This window comes from Spermophilus citellus, assembly GCF_964194105.1.
Source record: "Spermophilus citellus genome assembly, chromosome: 7".
Lineage (NCBI taxonomy): Eukaryota > Metazoa > Chordata > Mammalia > Rodentia > Sciuridae > Spermophilus > Spermophilus citellus.
In genome coordinates, this window is record NC_138188.1 from 64601629 (window position 1) to 64619677 (window position 18049).

At 36.2% G+C, this 18049-nt stretch overlaps 1 protein-coding gene across 23 annotated transcripts in view; it reads right to left on the reverse strand.

The window, feature by feature from the left end:
• The window catches only part of MECOM (MDS1 and EVI1 complex locus), a 562082-nt gene that overhangs the window by 22816 nt on the left and 521217 nt on the right, over nucleotides 1-18049 (reverse strand). For 16 of the 23 annotated variants that reach the window (XM_081301375.1, XM_081301357.1, XM_081301361.1 and 13 more), the window contains 4 exons: nucleotides 14056-14203; nucleotides 12649-12805; nucleotides 6895-8251; nucleotides 4444-4531 (listed from right to left, as the gene is read on the reverse strand). In XM_081301375.1, coding sequence (XP_081157501.1) covers nucleotides 4444-4531; nucleotides 6895-8251; nucleotides 12649-12805; nucleotides 14056-14203 — 1750 coding nt within the window. The remainder of the gene's footprint in view (nucleotides 1-4443; nucleotides 4532-6894; nucleotides 8252-12648; nucleotides 12806-14055; nucleotides 14204-18049) is intronic. The other 7 variants (XM_081301377.1, XM_081301368.1, XM_081301374.1 and 4 more) reach the window with 2 other exon arrangements.

Sequence of the window (18049 nt, forward strand, 5' to 3'; positions counted from 1 at the left end):
CTTAATAATCTTATTTTATTTGGTTAAAGGGGATAAATCTATATTTTTTATTTCATAAATTTTGGCATCTTGAATAAAGAAGATATGTAGATTTAAAATGCTGAAATCTTAATTTCTGAAGAATATGACAATAGAAAACACTTGGTGAAGGCAAAATAGATCATGAATGGCAAGATTGAAGTGATTTTCACATCAATATAGAAATGACGACTTGGGAAAAAGATAACTTATTCTCAGTTCCTTGGACTGTAGTAACAGGATAAGGTGGAGGTGTCAATAAAAACAAAACAAAAAACCAAAAAAGTAGAGATGAATGAAAAAAGAAGCTTAAGTAAAAGATAATCTCTTTTTGCAAATGCATACAAAACCACACCTTTATAAATAAAATGCATGAATAGCTAAAAATAATATTCAAACTAGGAAAATCAAACCAAGGAGTAGTAACTACTTGCACAATGGCATAATTGCCCAATGATTTCTATGGTAGTTCCAATGAGCTATCAATGTGATTGACAAATACCCAAATAGAAATCAAAGACATGGACACTGGGGATGGCACAGTAACACTGACCCTTCCAGTTCACCCATTGATAGCCATTACCAGCTTCTCAAAATTATAATTTAAAATAAGCCATCATAAATAATTTCAGCTGCTTATCTATGGCTAGTCTCTGTAGTGCTTATTTTTCCTCATAGTAAACTAACTTATTTATAAGAGAAAAATGAAAGGCGAAATAAGTCCTCTAGTGGCCTGAGAGAGGAAACATACTTCTTTTAAGAATTGAGGAACTTAGACCCTGAGGATTCCTCTCTTAATTTTGATATATGAGTTCATCAAACCCTCTAATTATTTTTGACAGAATTTTAAAACCATATATTATTATTCCATATGGCAGGCCTAATTATCTTTCAATACAATTGGATAAATATTTATTGAGATGTTCACTTATCGTTGACTAGGGATTATTCTCTAGGGAGGCCTGTGTTGGTAGAATACAATAATATAGAAAAATCACAAAATCAAATTTGCCTAGAGCATACCACTACTAGGCCTTGACATATCTTTTTTTTTTTAGATTTTCCCCCAAAGTACTGAGAATATTACCTACTTTTTATTAGCATAACCCTAAGAAGTAGATAGGACAGATATAATTTCTACCTTGAAGAGGAAGATCCAGAAGCCAGAGGGACCATGTGATTTGTTTCAATATACTTTAAATTGAAAGTGAAACAATGAATGCTCTTATGCATTTTCTTATTTAGCTATGAAATCCTGGCAAGCTCTGAGAGCAGAGGCCTGCCTTTCTGTTTTTGGCTTTTTGCTCTGTGCCACCCCTACTGCTGCCCAGGGAGATCATGCCAAAAACACAGTATGTATCTTTCCAAATTCTCCCAGATACATGGAAAAGAAACTGGGCTCAGGGAATAAGAGGGTATTTTAAGAATATTCCTTTATATTCACAATGGGATGCTTCTGTATCCACTAATATACTTTGTATACAACCAGAGATAAAAAATTGTGCTCTATATGTGTAATAAGAATTATAATGCATTCTGCTGTCATATATAAATAATAATAATAATAATAATAATTAATAATAATAATAATAAATCTTTCCCATTAGGTCCTCCCATATAACAAGTAAAACACATCCTGCATGTAAATACTGATCTTTATAGCAACCCTAGTCAGGCGGAGAGTGGGGCTCCCATTGTACTCATTGAGAAGGCTCAGAGAGATTGACTATTGTTGCTCAAAACTTCAGCACTTTTGCTAATGAGCAGAAAAGCAATTTGTGCAGCAATTACTTCTAGCCCTAAATCTAATATTTTGTTTGTTTTAAGGTACATCTTGAGGTTAGGATGGAATTGTAGAGTACTAGAAAAGAGAAAAAAAATCTGTTGTGACTTTGGAACATCAAAGGGAAGTTTCTGAAAGAACAGACCGTTTGGTCTTAAGTTCTGATGAAAATTGGAGGAGGAACCAAGTTGCTCCTGCCATCTCCCAGCAGTGTGCAATCTTGCACATTAAAACAGCCATGATGGCTTTGAAAACAATGACATAAGTCTGTGGTAGTTGGTAAAGAGCCTCTGCCTTAAGCACACTGAATGTGCTTCACCCTCAAAGACCCCTCAGACAGCCCCACTATCCAGCAAATAGAATGTTAATGGTGGGTACAGCAAGACTTCCAGTTGTTGCTCCAGAAGGGCAGCAAGCCATCCTGACTGGAGGGCGGTATTCCTGATACACTGGGCGTTGCATATTTTGAATGTCCCTCTTGGGTCGTGTTCTAATAGAAGCATGTCACAACAGGCAGTCACTTCCACCAAACCTGACAATTCTGTGGGGGAAAGAAAGGCACTGCCCCATCTGTGCAGATCTGAAGAAAGGCCCTCCTGTGCTCCACGCACTGGGTGCAAGCCTCATCTTTTGCCATCTTTCATTAACTTTGGGAATATTAAAAGCTAACGTATTTTCTCTCATACTATTTTATTAAAAAAATATGTACATGCTATATTTATAATAGTGGCTTGCAGCTATGGACTTGTTTGTTGGTAGACAAAACTGCCCATCTTATGAACCAATAAATTTACCTTGATTAACTAGAGATGTCTGAATTTCAGAGTAGATGGGGATCTTACAGTCAACTCTTTCATTTTTACAGATAAGAAAACTAAGAACCAACCGGGTTCAGTGGCACATGCCTGTAATACCAGTGGCTCAGGAGGCTGAAGCAGGAGGATCGCAAGTTCAAAGCCAGCCTCAGCAAAAGCGAGGCGCTAAGCAACTCAGTGAGACCCTGTCTCTAAATAGAATACAAAATAGGACTATGGGTGTGACTCAGTGGTTGAATGCCCCTGAGTTTAATCCCTGATACCAAAGGAAAGAAAAAATACGAAGAGGCAGATAGACTTAATTGCTCAAAGACACTGAACCAAAGTCCTATTTTTCTCCATCATTCCATGGACCATAATACTCAATTTAATTACTAAATTTTCAAGATTATCAGACTATGATAATCAGATTGGTTATTGTAATTAAATGTATTATAATATCAAATGCATATTATATCCTCATAAATACAATTAATTACTCATACTTAGGAAGTTATAAAGAGAGATGTACTTTTTATACAATATCTGAATTCAGAGATCTTACAAAATACATATTGAGAATTACCAGCCCACAAAAGTTTTTAAGTGCTATTTAGATCAGCCTGAGTATAAAATATTTACTGATAAACATTTACAATTTTCCATAACATAATTATATAAATGATGTTACCTTAGTCTTAGCCTTTCTTTATCAAGTTAATACTAACTGGAATATTTATAAAATTTTTATACTAAATTCTGTATTTTCTCAGTTAAATTAGAGTGATAATTTTTGAACAATAATGGATTTCTCCAACCATCCCAGGAGATGGTATTTCAGCTCTAATGTTCTTGCTCATGATTTTGAAAGGATACATGAAAAAGTGAAGAACAGAGAGGAGAAAAAAAAAAGAATCATATCCCCAGACGAATTAATTACCTCATAATTTTCTATAAGGAACTTTACATAAATTTTCACCTATTTTATTAAAATACCATCATTTTTGGTTTGAGCATATTGCAACAAAACTAATTTACTCTGTTTTGAGACATTTTCATAAAAATTTTTCTATCAATAAAGTCCAGAACTTGTATTCTTTAAACAAAAACAAAATAAAATGAAACATAAATCAGGGAATTAGATTCAAGATGTTTATATATTTGGTCTTTCAATACAATTCTCCAGATGTGGATTGATAAGTAAACCAGTTTTCAAAAAATAACCAAATAGGTAGGGACATAGAGATGAACCCATCAGATAATAGCATTTTATGTTTTCCTTGTAATGAGAAACTGCATATATTTTGATAAATGGGCACGACCCCATTCAGCAAATAGCTCTGGGTATTGTGGTGAATTCTTGTGCAATTACAGAACTTTACTGGAATGCCCAATGGTCTCTAGATAAATTCCTTCACCCTCTATGGTAACAACTCGTCAGGTAGACTCATTTCCTGTTTTTATCTAAGCACTAAAAGAACAAGAATGACCTTCATGAGTTTGGGACGAGTCACAGTATCTTATTATCAGCAACCTTAAACACAAAAGACAACTTCAATATTTATTTCCTTAACTGACTTCTGCTTACTCCAAAGTGCACTTTGGCTCAATAAGCAGTTAACAACAGACAATAATTTAACACTAAAACCATGTTATCTTTACACATATATTAATGACTTTTTCTTTAAGGAGCTTGAGTTTTAATTCCACTAGAATTTCCTGTGTTCTTCCACAGCAGCGTCATAGGAAATCCTAGTGTTCTCAAGATTTCTTTCATTTCATTGCACCTGCTTTTCAGGATCAACAAGTTAGTTTACAAGCTTGAAATCTCAAATTCAAAATACTTACTTGTGGATGAAACAAGAATCCAGGAGAAGGTCTCAAGTATTTCTCTTTTAAAGCCTCAAGTGGGTCGGTTAGCTTTCTTTTCTCTACTCTGAAAGGTTAAAATTAGATTTTGGAGATGAATCAGTCTCACATATCAATCACTACACGACATTTAAAACAGCAAAGGAAATTGTAGGTTCCTGAGACACACACTAATAAAAATATAAAGACATCCATTCCCTTCTTGAAGAATATTTAAGTCACTTCTAGGAGCTAAAAGAGAGAAAGTCCTATTTATAATGGAAAAATCCTACTCAATGCCTAGTAATAATTATAAGGAAACATGAAAAATGAGCAGTCACTAAATTAGAGGCATCCATCACAAATTTAGTACCTTTCCATTTCAAATCAAGATAAGAATGGTTGGTGATTTTGAGGTCATGAAAACGGCTAATTTTGAAAATTAAAGACATTTTCTGCGAAGAATGTGTTTGCCCAAATATTTACTATGTTTTATTTTCAAATCTACCAGTAATATCAAGGGATTTCCCAAGCATACTATACTCTGCTAGCCACTTTTTGAGGTATAACCAGAGGATACCTGATACATGATCAAATTAGAGATGGGGTATGGGGTGGGGCACTCTCTTGACGCCACTGCTAATAAACAGGGCAGGTGGGAAGCCAGGTTGTGAGAAAAGAATGAGGAACTATTTGAACATATATAGAAAACTTACCTATATGTCCCTTCTGCTTTAGAAAGGCTTGTCATTCTATTTTCAGTTTAGCATATAAAGAAATGATATCATGAATTGAGTTAATTTCTTTCAGTAATTTTCTTTTAAAGGCTGTCGAATGAGTACACTTTAAAAATAGTGTTGACACAAATAAAATAGTTACCAGTTCTGGATATTTTGTACACACTATGTGTTGCAATATACTATTTCACTTATTGCAGCAGGTAATATTATACCCATTTATGGGTGAAAGGAAAAAGTCTAGGTCATGAGAAGGCTGAGATTCAACCCAGGCCTAACACTAAAAATAAGGGTTAGGTCTTTCTTGACATCTGAAACACCAGAGAGAAAATGTCAACTAGAGGAAGAGGAGGTAGTGGAGGTAGGTCCAGGGGATATGTGGAGTAAATTGCATGCTCATTGCAAACGGGAGGGTATGAGAAACAAAGTCTGAGTAATTATCTTAAGAAAGTACCGAGATGCCCAATTGAATTGGAAATATGACCTTACTGAAAATGTGTAACATACAATCTATAAACAAAATATGGAAGATTTGTTTTTTTCTTCTTTTTTCCCCCTTTGCTAGTGATGGGACTGACACAGAATTAAGAAATAATAATTGCAAAAAATGTACTTAAATTGTAGCATCAATATATTTTTGTGTTGTCCTTTTTTGTTCCTCTTTTCCTGTTGAGATGAGGGTGACCCTTTAAACAATGGCAGTGTTTTTTGACAATGCATTTTAGATAATATAGGTAGAAGAATATTTTAAATGATAAAAAAATGCAGTTTTAGTGCCTACTATGTTATGGAATGTCCATAAGTATTGTTGAATAAAACAATGGCCCCAAATATCTTCATAAAATATCAGGCAAATATAAAAATGCTCTCATCTTAAATAAGTTCAATAAAAATTATCCATGAAGTCTTAATAATATCCAAAATTTGAATGAGAAAGTAAATTGAAAATAACTTGTGATGTTTAAAAGGTACAATGAACATATTACTATCATTCATACCATGTAAAGAAAACTAGTGTTTAAAAACTAAATCACATTGAAGGTCAAGTGAGTGTTACAGGGGGCTACCTAAGAAGCCTTTAATTAAACATGTTTCACCCAGAGAATTTGTGGATGCATCAAAGGAAAGTGGATAATGAAGGCATCAAATACAAATACAATTTTTAGGCACACCTTACATGCAGAACTTCTTGTGATTAATATTTCATTTACTTGTGGTTTCTAAGAGGTTTATTTAGAAGCAGTATATGACCAGCCTTTTTAAGGATGTGTTGGTAGGTTAACGGAGAGTAGACTTGCGGTAATAGGTCTCTTCTTATTCTAAATAACCTGACCCATTTAAGTGCCCACACATATTTGCGTTAATCCTTCAGGAGGCTCATTCTTCCGTCACTTGACAATTTGCTTTAAATATGACTTTCCCATATTTTCCACTCCAAAAAAAAAATGTGTTTAAAAATAAATTTATTGTCAAGGGAAAAAAGTCCTGTGGGCCTATTCCAAACCCCAACTTCAGAGACATCCAAAAATAAGTCCAAACCTAATGAGTCAACTTTCTCAATAGGAAATGGAATTCACTAGATCAAAAAACAATTTCACTGTGTTGAATAATAGGAATAATAGGAAGAATTGATTTTTAAAGGATGTGACTTTATGTATAAAAATCTACCTTTCATTACATCTGTTCATATTTCATCACCTCCTACCACCCTTACCTGTAAATAGGGTCCATAAAGAAGGGGGTGGGTCTGGCGTGCTGCAAGGAACCATCTGAAGCTGGTCTTGCTTCCACGTTACTTCCTTTCTTCTCCCCAAACACATGGTTTTTTCGAGGCTCAGTCAGCTTTGTCCCACTGGCTCTACTCCTACTGCCCATGCTTAGATCCAGGGGCTGGTCTTGGCTGGCAGCAGAAGTTGCTGGGGGTTTGGAGGGGACTGGAGTCAAGGGCTTCTCATCCTTTCGCTTAGTGGTGAGATCAAAGGGGGACTCAGAGCTTCCTTTCTGCAGTTTCTTTACTTCACTTGGTGATTGGGGTTCCATTTTCAAAGGTAACGATCTCAAGTCTCTATCAGGAAATGGGTACATTGATTGAGAGAATGCTGGAAAAAATGGGAGGGGAAACATGGAAGGGTAAGGTAAAGCTCCAACTTTTTTGTCTTGCAGCCCCACCAGTCCTGTTGAACCAAAGTATTTTTCAGCAATAGAAGCAATAGCTTTTATAGAATCATTCACAGCTCCTGACACCGCAGTCTGCTCCTCTAAAGATGGTGAGAAAATGGAATGATTGCTGTATTCTTTCTTATTATTTATTGAAGCCAGATTCTGAAGAGGGCTTACTTTGTCTTTGAACATTTTACCATTTTCTTTAAATTTCTCTTTATCACTTTCAATGTCACTTTCCAGATCAGAGCCCGAGGTTGTTTCCAGGTCACTGCCACTTGGTGTACTGACATCATCAAGGTCACTACTCTCTGACTGGTCACTGATTTTCTCAAGGGGCCTCTCTTCAGAGGACCTCTCGGGCTGGAGCTCCACTGGCTTATTGTCCCCTACAGGTGGGTGTTTAGATAGTGCCTTCAAAATATCTTGTGTAGCTGGCAGTATCTGAGGATGTGTCATGAGGGGACTTTGACTTTTGTTTGTCTGTTCAGTACTTGATAGTCCTTTAACAGGAGAACTAGCAGGTATCAAAGGAGGCCTGTGGTACAAGCCGGAAGGAAACAGACCAGGGAAGCTAAAAGAAAATCCAGGAGCTGTTGGAAAGGTAAGACCAGCAGGATGCCTATTGGCGCCAAAATAGTCAGCAAGGCCCGGGTTGGCATGACTCATATTAACCATGGACGTTTTATCCATAGCTGGGGTTCCAGGAAGTGAAATGCCTTGGCCAAAAAATCCACCTGCCGCAAAATGGTTCTTGCCCTCACAAAACCTCCTGTGTTTATTTAAGGAAGACGTAGTGCTGAACATTTGTCCACAGTCTTTGCACTTGATTTGGGTTCTGCAATCAGCATGCATGCGCTTATGACGACAAAGGTTTGAAAACTGAGTATAGGATTTATGGCAGACCTCACCTGTGTGCAAACAACAAAAAAGAATCTCAGGCTTTATGGCAATTGCTTCTGAATTTAGCAAGTATCACAATTGGTTTACCCCAAATAATTTCAACTAGAAAGCCATGGAAAGAAGTTGGAGGCACCGAGCTAGGTGCTCCAAACACAGAAAACCCCCATTTCACTAGATTCCAAAGCAAGGCATCCAACCTGACAAATGTCTTGAGGCAGCACACAATTTCATACATATATAATCAATATTTTGTCATCCCCCTTGCACAATATTTAGCATATTTGTATACTTAAATATTTATGGAAAATTCAAATTCCAGCATGCATTGCTCCCCCACCCCATTACTATACTAGCAGAATCTTAAAAATCAAAATCTTAATATGTATCAAGTACAAAACATAACAGGAACACCTTCAAAATTTTAAATCATGTAAAGAATCCTATATTGAAGACACAAAAACAAAATGAAGTAGCCTTTCCCCTTTATTACCTTTCCCCTGGGGGGTAAAGCCTGGGCCTGCTTGACCGTTATTTAATTGGCATTATATCATATGCTCTCATCATTCACACATCAAAGCCACACAACAATGCACATTGTGTATTCTGAGACTTTTTTTAACAATCATTTTCATGATTCGAGAAAGACTGACATAATTTACAATGGCTCTATTTTAAGCCTGCAAAGGAAACTACATTGAATGTAGCCCATCCTGCATTGCTGGTTCCCATGAACTATGATCACGTCCTCTGACTTCCCCTCACACCAGTGGTTGTGCTAACCTTCCTGCATTTATGAAACCTCTGTCCTTGGGAAACATGTCCACTTGTTGTCATATCTTCCTTGGTTATCTCGGGGCGCGACTTCTGTGTATTATAGCCAACTATGGTAAGCCAGGGAGAATGCTGTGAACATTCTTATCCAGAAAGGACACAGCAGTGGATATGGCTGTGAAATAATCCCCTTCCCCAAGAATTTGCCAATAGAATAGAATATCTCCCTGCTCACATATGTGCCAACATACCTAAATATATATTAAGACCATATTCCATAACGCTTCGAGGTGAGAATCCTTCCTGTTCATATCATAGTCAGCAGGATTCTACCGATTGCCTAAGCATTTTTTATTTGACTTTCCCAGGGATGAGTTACTTTAGATGTAAGCTCACTTCAGGACTTCTATACGTGTCTAATACCTCCAGCAATATGATATGCCTTGCTGGTAATTGTTAAAACAAATTAATTTTAAGAAATTAAATTTAAGACAAAATTCACAGTTATTGCTTTCCTGTGATGGCTGTTTGCAGGGCAGAATGGCAGGATGGTTGCACTTCTAAATCAAATCAATCATAATTTGTAAAAAAAAAAAAAATCATGCAAAGGAGAGTTTATAGACCTTAGTCAAGTAAAAATCCTCCTAGAACTTGGATTATCTCACACACTTACAAACAGGAAGTGCCAAGTGATTGCAGATCTATTTCTTCTACCACTTAATGTTCAACTGTATAGCTACAATGTATGTCAACGTGCTTGGTAATACTAAAGGCACCTTCAACTAATGGGATGGTTCATAACATTGTAGAGGCTGTAACATGCATTTTAACAGCAAAATAAGATGTGGGTGACTTCTTTTCAAATCATTCTACCAGAACATATTGACCAAAGTCTGTTTTAAATGTTAATAATGTACCATAAGTATGTATTCTATTCAGATTATTTGATACATTAATTAAAATCATACCATGGTGAGGGTGGCAACATCAGATTTTCACTAGATACACTAATTCTGCCATGAGTTAAAACAAAAAATCAACAATAAAATATTGTTAGAATTCTAAAAACACATTCATCAAGAAAGTAGTTTCTCCTCTGGACATCAAAAGGCCGTGGGAAAACATCCTGATGGGTGATGGGTATTCAACCAAGGTCTAAGTTTTTTAAAGGCTGGCAACTCTGAGGGGGAAAAAATGTTGCTCTCTACTCTTCTTTCATCTGGATGGTTTTTAGAAAACCAAGAACTCCTTTGTACTGGGGGTAACAGAGGGTGCACCTGACTTGCCTGGATGTACCCTGTGTTACATAATGAGTAGCACTGGTTTCTATTCTCAAGAACATAGACTCCAGGCTATTTCCTTAGGCTTTATTTCCAGCTTTTGAACCCTTGGCCTGGGATGTCACCAGCCACCAGGCCTCCAGGTAAACTGATTCAACTGATGCTGAAGTCTATACTCTACTGTAATTTTCTCAGTAATAAGGAATTAGCCAGCAGTTAACATTGCATTTTTCTACTTATTAAACAAATTAAGAGGCATTTTGAATATATCCAGTCTATTAGAGCATGTGGTTTCTATTTGGGAAGGCTGGAGGTTCCTGTAAAGGCAGTGAGTAATTACCTTAGCACTGGTGAGCCTGGGCTGAGGCTCAGCGGCACACTGTAATAAGAGACAGTTGCCATAAACACACCAGTGGGGGTGAATCTTGGTGTGTGGCCTTCTGGTGAGAAACAGATATCAGCCCTAGGTGAACCTCCTCCACTCCAGTCTCCACACCAACTCCTGATCCTTAAACCCTTTTGTTCTGAAATTACATGGCTATTATTCATAATTACTCCATGGTTCTCTGTCAGATTTTATATTTGAAGAATGCCATCTGCTGTTTAAATTTACCAATAATTACTGAAAATGCATTCATGGGAAATACTTCATGTGATCTGATTGGAAAGGGGCAACCTAGGGTGCTTTAAAGTGAAACCCTTGACTTCAGCACAATTAAAATTGCAGATCCCAGAGTCTCAGATGATAGAAGTCCACATTTTCTGGCTTTTACTTTAAATTACAGAGAAAAACATTAAGTGGGTGATGAGAAATTTGTGGTTGCTTTCTCTCTTTCTTTCACAGAAACACAGTAAAATTTATAAGCCAGAAATACATGAATTCTCTAATATTGTACCTAATAAAACGTACAAAACATTTTATTTGAGAATTCAGAAATAAACAAAATCAATGATACTGCATGTCTGTAGCCCTTCCTAGTATGTTTTTAGGGCATCGTGGCCTAGAGTCACGAATGCCTTTTTGAGACAAGAAGTCTAAAATTTCTATTGTACACTTGGTTTCCCATGGCTTTCAACAGAGCTTCCCCAGGGGACACTAGAGCACCCTTTTGTTTATCTATGAGTCCACTTCACTCCACCCAGAGAACAGAACATCTGAGCAAAACAGGACTCTGGTGTAAGCTGGAAAGGAATGAAAAGCTCTCTTGGTGCTTGGAAGCACAAAAGAAAGCTGTGTCAAGGCAAGAAATGGAGAGTTCGCCTCTGGCGCCTCCACGTTGGCACTGAAAATTAGTTTTTTTCTACCACGTCTTATAGAATTGTCTCCTATACCTGTTCCTACCACCATCCAACAGGTATTTGTCAGAAAAACTGTTTTTCAAGGGGTTCCGAAGTCAGAGGTTTTGCCAAGTGTTGAGTCTGTTTCTACCAATTCTGTGCGTATCTGGATCCAAAGTCAGTTTTGTAGTTTGCAGCACAAATCAGTGAGTCACTGGATTTATATGCCCAGCCATGCAATGGAATAAAAGAAGCTCAGAGTTGTTGCCCAGATGGACTAACAACTGATTTTCCTTATAAAATATTTCAGTATAATACAGAGAAGTGGGTGGACCAAAGAAGCAGCAAATGAGAGCTGAGTTTAACTTTACTTGAAATGTGTTACTCAAGTGCCCTGTCCAGGGATATTCTAAGTAGGTGGCCAGATTGGATGTCCCCTGAAAGCATGCTGCCTATAAATTTGCTTTAGTGCAGTAGGTAAGAGAAAGCAGCATGTTCAGCATCAAAGTGAAAATGTTCTGCTTCTCAAGGAACAGTACTACCTGGTCCCTGGCCTGAGAGCAGCAACAATAGGCAGATTAAAGGACATTTTATTCCTCTCTCTCCCAAGCATCCACACAGACACATACAGACAGAGTCGTAAGCCTACTTGCCAGGTGGGGTTCTTCCAGCTCTTTCTGATCCAGAACAGGTTTTTAATCACTTCATCTTGTTCAGTGATATCTGCTATTTGCTGTTTTACAAAGCCATGAACATTTACAGTGTGAGGCAAATCTGGTTGTCTCCATTAAATCCTACAACCCGGGGAGGCTTCCCTTTCATTATTTAACGACTTCTCTTTTCTCTACCTGTTATTGATTTCATCTAAAAGAAAACACCCCAGGGATCATAGACAAAATACCATGGATCTGGTTATAAAAGATTTTCTTGTAATAGAAAATAGCCCTACTGGATTGGACCATAAAGAGCTATTACGGTGATTCCCCTAATGGCCATGTGTGGCCATTCTGCAGATCACAGTGCCTTTTGGAGGAGAGACAGATGCAGGAAGGAGGGCTGGAGTGTTAAAGACTTACAGATAAAGGGCTTCACACTGCTGTGGATGTGCTTGTGCTGTTTGAGGCCTGATGAAGTGGCAAACGTTTTGCCACACTCCGGGCAAGCGTGGGCCCGGGCACCAACGTGCTGAGAGCGAATGTGCCGCTGAAGGTTGCTAGGGTCCGTGAAAACCTGCTAGGAAATGAGTACTGATTAATCAAGAAATTTAATTCAAGGACACAATAAAGAAGACCAGGGATGACTCAAGAAAGAATTTGCTTTAGTTTGTTTTATTAATTTACCCCAAAGACTAAAAGCAAGTCATATTTTCCCAAAGTGTAACTTCCTTTAGGATAAGAACTGAAAATTATTCAGCTCTAAGTCCTTAGCTTAGGATCCCTACTAGTGTCAGTTACAGAACAAAATAATGAATGGCATCGTTAGGTCACATGCAGGACCTTTTTGACCCTATTTACAGCAACTGGAATTAAACAACAAAATGCTGGTCAGACCATTATTAAAACTGATATGCTACTTCCACTCTCTAACTAAACACATTATGTATAAGTTTTGGGGAATTTTGACTAAAGTACCCAAATCTATTTAGACAATTTCCCTAGTTAATTAAATTCTAACACTGTGTTTCACTAAGTTACCAGCAAACTTAAACAATTCCTTTGGGCATTGTACTAAAAAATAAATTTTGAAAGTCAGCCAACACATACCACAAGTGAAAAAACATCTTTAAAGAAATTTGGAATATTACAATTTCCACTATCATGAGAAGAGGTCTTCAAATTCTATAAGAAGTTATTGGAGAAATCTTTTAGTTAATTAAAATATGTGGGAATCAAAAGTTACAAGTTACTGTTCCTACAATCCAGAGTTAAGGTCTAAGTGGAATACTTTCATTGTGCCCGTATGTTGTTCAGCACTGGCCACTAAGGCAGAGGCTCCATTCCTTTTAATTAGAACCAAGTCATGATTTACAGTGAGGACTTGGGTGGAAAAAAAATCTGCAAATGTAGGAGTCTCCCATTCTTTCTCAATGGGCATTCAGAAACTTTATGTGACTTCCGCACAAATTGCTATTAAGAAAAATCGGTAATGTGCATTGGATAAAATTTTCATTCCCCATAAGGCTATAAAACAATCCCACACTGGCAAGTCAGTAGCGGAACCAGGAATTTACCAAGGATGTCTGACACCTAGTTCTGGAACTCACCATTAAGCCTCACTTCCTCCCTTACAAAAATAAAAGGATACTCACTAAGTGTTTTTATACACTCTAGTAATGCCTTTTAGGATACAACACTCAGCCTACTTTTCTCAAGATATTTATAGTTTCCCCTCTCAAGGCTTGTTTTCATATATCGTAGCAAGTGATGGATTAAGAGAGAGAAGGATGACAGAGAGAGGCCAAGTAGCCTACAAATTCACTGTACCTTGGCACAGTTTTCACATTCATAGTGCTTTCCACTGTCATGTGACATCTGGTGGCGAATTAAATTGGACTTCCAGTTAAATGCCTTGGGACACTGATCACACTTGTATTCCCTCTCTTCAGTATGTGACAACATGTGTTTCTCCAAGCTGTTAAGAGAACAATTGATTTAATAAACTTGATGACAAAGAACAGTTTCATAAACAGAATGTTATTACTAATCCTACAATGAAATTTTGAGAAGGAAAAGAAGTGGAGGTGAGAGAAAGGAAAAAGAAGAAACAGGCTTGTGGTAGACAAAAGTACATTTCATGCTTCCTGGACTGTGTCTCCCACCAAAGAGAAGTGGCCCTGTAATACAACCAGGAGGGATGGTCTGCCAATTTAGGAGCCTGATAAACAATGAGCTATTTGTTCAGTTCTGGATTCACTACACAATTCCAACAGCAATACATATTGCTACATATCTGCTCCATTCAACGCAAACTCTCCAACAAAAAAATGTTAAGAAAGTGCTTAAGAGCATATAGTCAAGTATTCCAATATGTGTAATCTCTACATGGAAAGAGTATGTTTATTTCTATTGATGTCACAATGTGAAAAAGACAACAAGCTAACTATTCAACAAGCAACTTTCCAACATGGCCCTGGGATAGATACAGATGAATGGACAAATGGACAGAGATATGTGTGTGTATGTGTGTGTGTGTGTGTGTGTGTGTGTGTGTGTGTGTACAGATATATATGTATATAGATATAGACAAAAGAAAAAAATAGAAGTTTCTCACAAGAAGAGTTTGTCTGTTTTAAAGTTTAGATTGTTCTCTTCAAATCTTTCTCTCCCCTTTCTATTATTTCATGTGAAATCTTCAAGAATAATAAAAAAACAAGTACAGATAACAGATAATTCTGATAGTGAGATGTCTGCATCTTTTGTTGATTAAATACATACACATATAACATGATAGTGTACCACTCCAAAGTACAGTAACAAGAGCTCCTTGGAGAAATGACCAATTTCAAATCTAATAAAATACACAAGATGCATTTTTAACATGTTGTTTATCAAAAGCAAAAATATAACAATAATAAAAAATAAAGAAGAAGAAAAGAAAAGAAAATTATAGATGATGCTCAAAGAATTAGGTACCAAGTTAGAAAGTTGTCCACTGAGCAAAGGTGAGACAATTAAAGCATTAATAATAATATACCTTTCAATAATAATAATCTTCAAAACATACAAACCATTGGAGGATGCTATGCAGCCAATCATTATTCTGAAACTGGTAAATAAGGGGAAAACTCATGCATATCTTGCTTTCCCTATATGAACTGTACTTTAGGTTGACCAAATAGAGAATGAGGGACAATTTCTCTACATAAATTAATCCTTATAACAAATGACAAAAGACTGATAGAATTAGAATAGATCCATTCTGCTGCCACTAAAAAGTTAATGAATCTAGGCAATCCGTTTACGTGTAATGGAAATTGAAGACATCGTGGATGAAGTATTCTTGCTAAAACATTGAACCTAAATCCCAGTTAAGACTTGGGACGTAACTAGAAGTTCACAGGAAAGAAAGGGAATGGAAGAAGATGTGAAATACAATTTCTACAGGGAATCTAGACTGGAGGATATGTTACGGGGGGGGGGACCCCTCAGTAGTATTTGATAAATAAATTACAACGAGAGAGAGAGAGAGAGAGAGAGAGAGAGAGAGAGAGAGAAAGAGAGAGAGAGAATTTGATAACAGGAACAAATAGCTATCAGAAGTTTGTCAGCCAATTGCTCTATATAGACCTTATTTTGATCTTAATTTTTGAAGTTACATGATAACTTGGAGAATTTGAACTCCAATTGAATATTTGATAATGTTAAATCAGTTTTTATAATGTAGTATTGACTAATGCTTTAAAAGAGTTCTTACTTTCTAAAGATACATACTGAACTACTTAGGAATAAAATGATACAATGTCTGGGATTTGTTTCAAACAATCCAAAACAGGTATAGATGCAACAAGATTGTCCTTGTGTGGTAATTATTGAAGCTGAACATACTGGTTTTTTAAAAAATATATATTTTTATTAGTTGTTGATAAATTTTTTTATTTTATTTATTTATTTGTATGTGATGCTGAGAATTGAATTTGTGTAGATTTGTAACATTCCATAATAAAAAGTTACTAAAAAAGAACACAACTATCAAATATACACAAATTATTGTCTTCCATGGTTTTTAAATTTTCTTACGTCTTCTTTTCTTTTTTAATTTTTAATTGGTGAATTACAACTAAATATAATAGTGGAATGCATTATGCTCTGATCATTTTATTTCTCTACGAAATGTATACTCTAATTTGAATATCAATTAAGACCTTTGCGCACCAAGAATATGTTCCTTTGTGGTTGTGTGTGGGTGGGAGTGTAAGAAAATGAAGTGCATGCTCTCATATCTTGGCAATTAGAAGTACCTTTCTCACACTAATTCTCTGCCTCAGCTTCCTCCCTAAAATTCTATTCATACTGGCACATGAACTTCTTTGTGTGCTGCATGAGTCAGTCAAGTTGGGAATGCTATTCTATTTGAGCACAAGTGGAGATATCTCTGTGAACACAAAGTACCAGGAAAGAACAGGTGTGGGGAGTCATAAGAAGCCCTATCTTTATCTATAATATGTAATCCTCTGTTTGGTACAGAAGTGGAAATGTTAATAAAGGAGTTAAGAGAGATATCCATAACTGCAGTTAACACTGAACTAAGTCAGGGACACCCTCCAAACTCATTGTACAGATCGAAATTCTCATTGTCTATTTTCAGTAATCCAAGAAGACAAGCCATTTTATTTATATATATATATATATATATATATATATATATATATATATATATATATTTCAATATGCTGTATGATAAATCATAAGACTGGAAATCTAGTGGCAAAATATGTACCTATATGTTGAGCCTTATTTCTTCAAGGATTGGGAATGTAGCTCAGTGGTAAAGCACCCCTAATTTCAATCCCCGGTACCAAAAAGAAAAAGAAAGAAAGAAAGAATGAGAATATGGCACTCAAGAGCAGAAGTGAGATAGCAAAGCAAGAGAAAATATTCTTTCTTTGCTTCTCTTAACCTAGAATAAAATCCATATTGTTCCACAGAATTATCAACTATTGGCTAATTAGTGATTTAAAAAAAGTTCTTCTCACAAAAGCAAATGCACATTGTTTTCATAAACATAGAAGCAATTCAGTCAGGCATTACGGAGACATCTCCACTTGTCATCCAATTTAATATCAACTTATAGAGCTTTGCTCAGCTTTCTGGTTCTTTACTTTTGTATATTAATCTTTGCTTCTTTCTTGCTCTTTTTTTGCATTCTTTCCTCAGGATTTTAGATGAATATACAAAACAGAAGAATGTGTCATGTCAAGAAAGGAATTTCCACTTGTTGAAAATGTAAAGCAACAATATAACATTCAATAAAGTGGAAAATGTTCAGAGAATGGAAGTTCTGCACGTGGCTACAGAACATAATTCATAACCAAAACATGCCACCTGAAAGACTGACAATTAGCTCTATAGTTAAACACTTTATCAGGAAAGGTAAGTTTTCTGGGTTCACTTATTTTTTCCCCTGAATGTTTGACTGAATCAACTGAAACTGGCAGTTGGATTTGGCATTAGGTAGAGTTGGCTCAAGCTTAGTTGTACAGTTAGCAGATTAAGAAGCTTTCTCCACCCAAGAAGTGTTGTATACACTTTCCATGATAAGAGTTACTGTTTTCCAAGTAGAGTTACTGTTTAGTCTGTCAATTTTTACTTTATAATACTTTTCATTATTTTCTATGATAAAACTAAAAGAAAAAAAATACTGATACCAAAGATGCTACTTTTCAGTATCAATACTTCCCCTGCTCATGGTATTTACTAGTTTCATTTTGTATTTTTTATTTGGATGTGAGTCTATCTGGGGGACATTCTGTGATGTCTT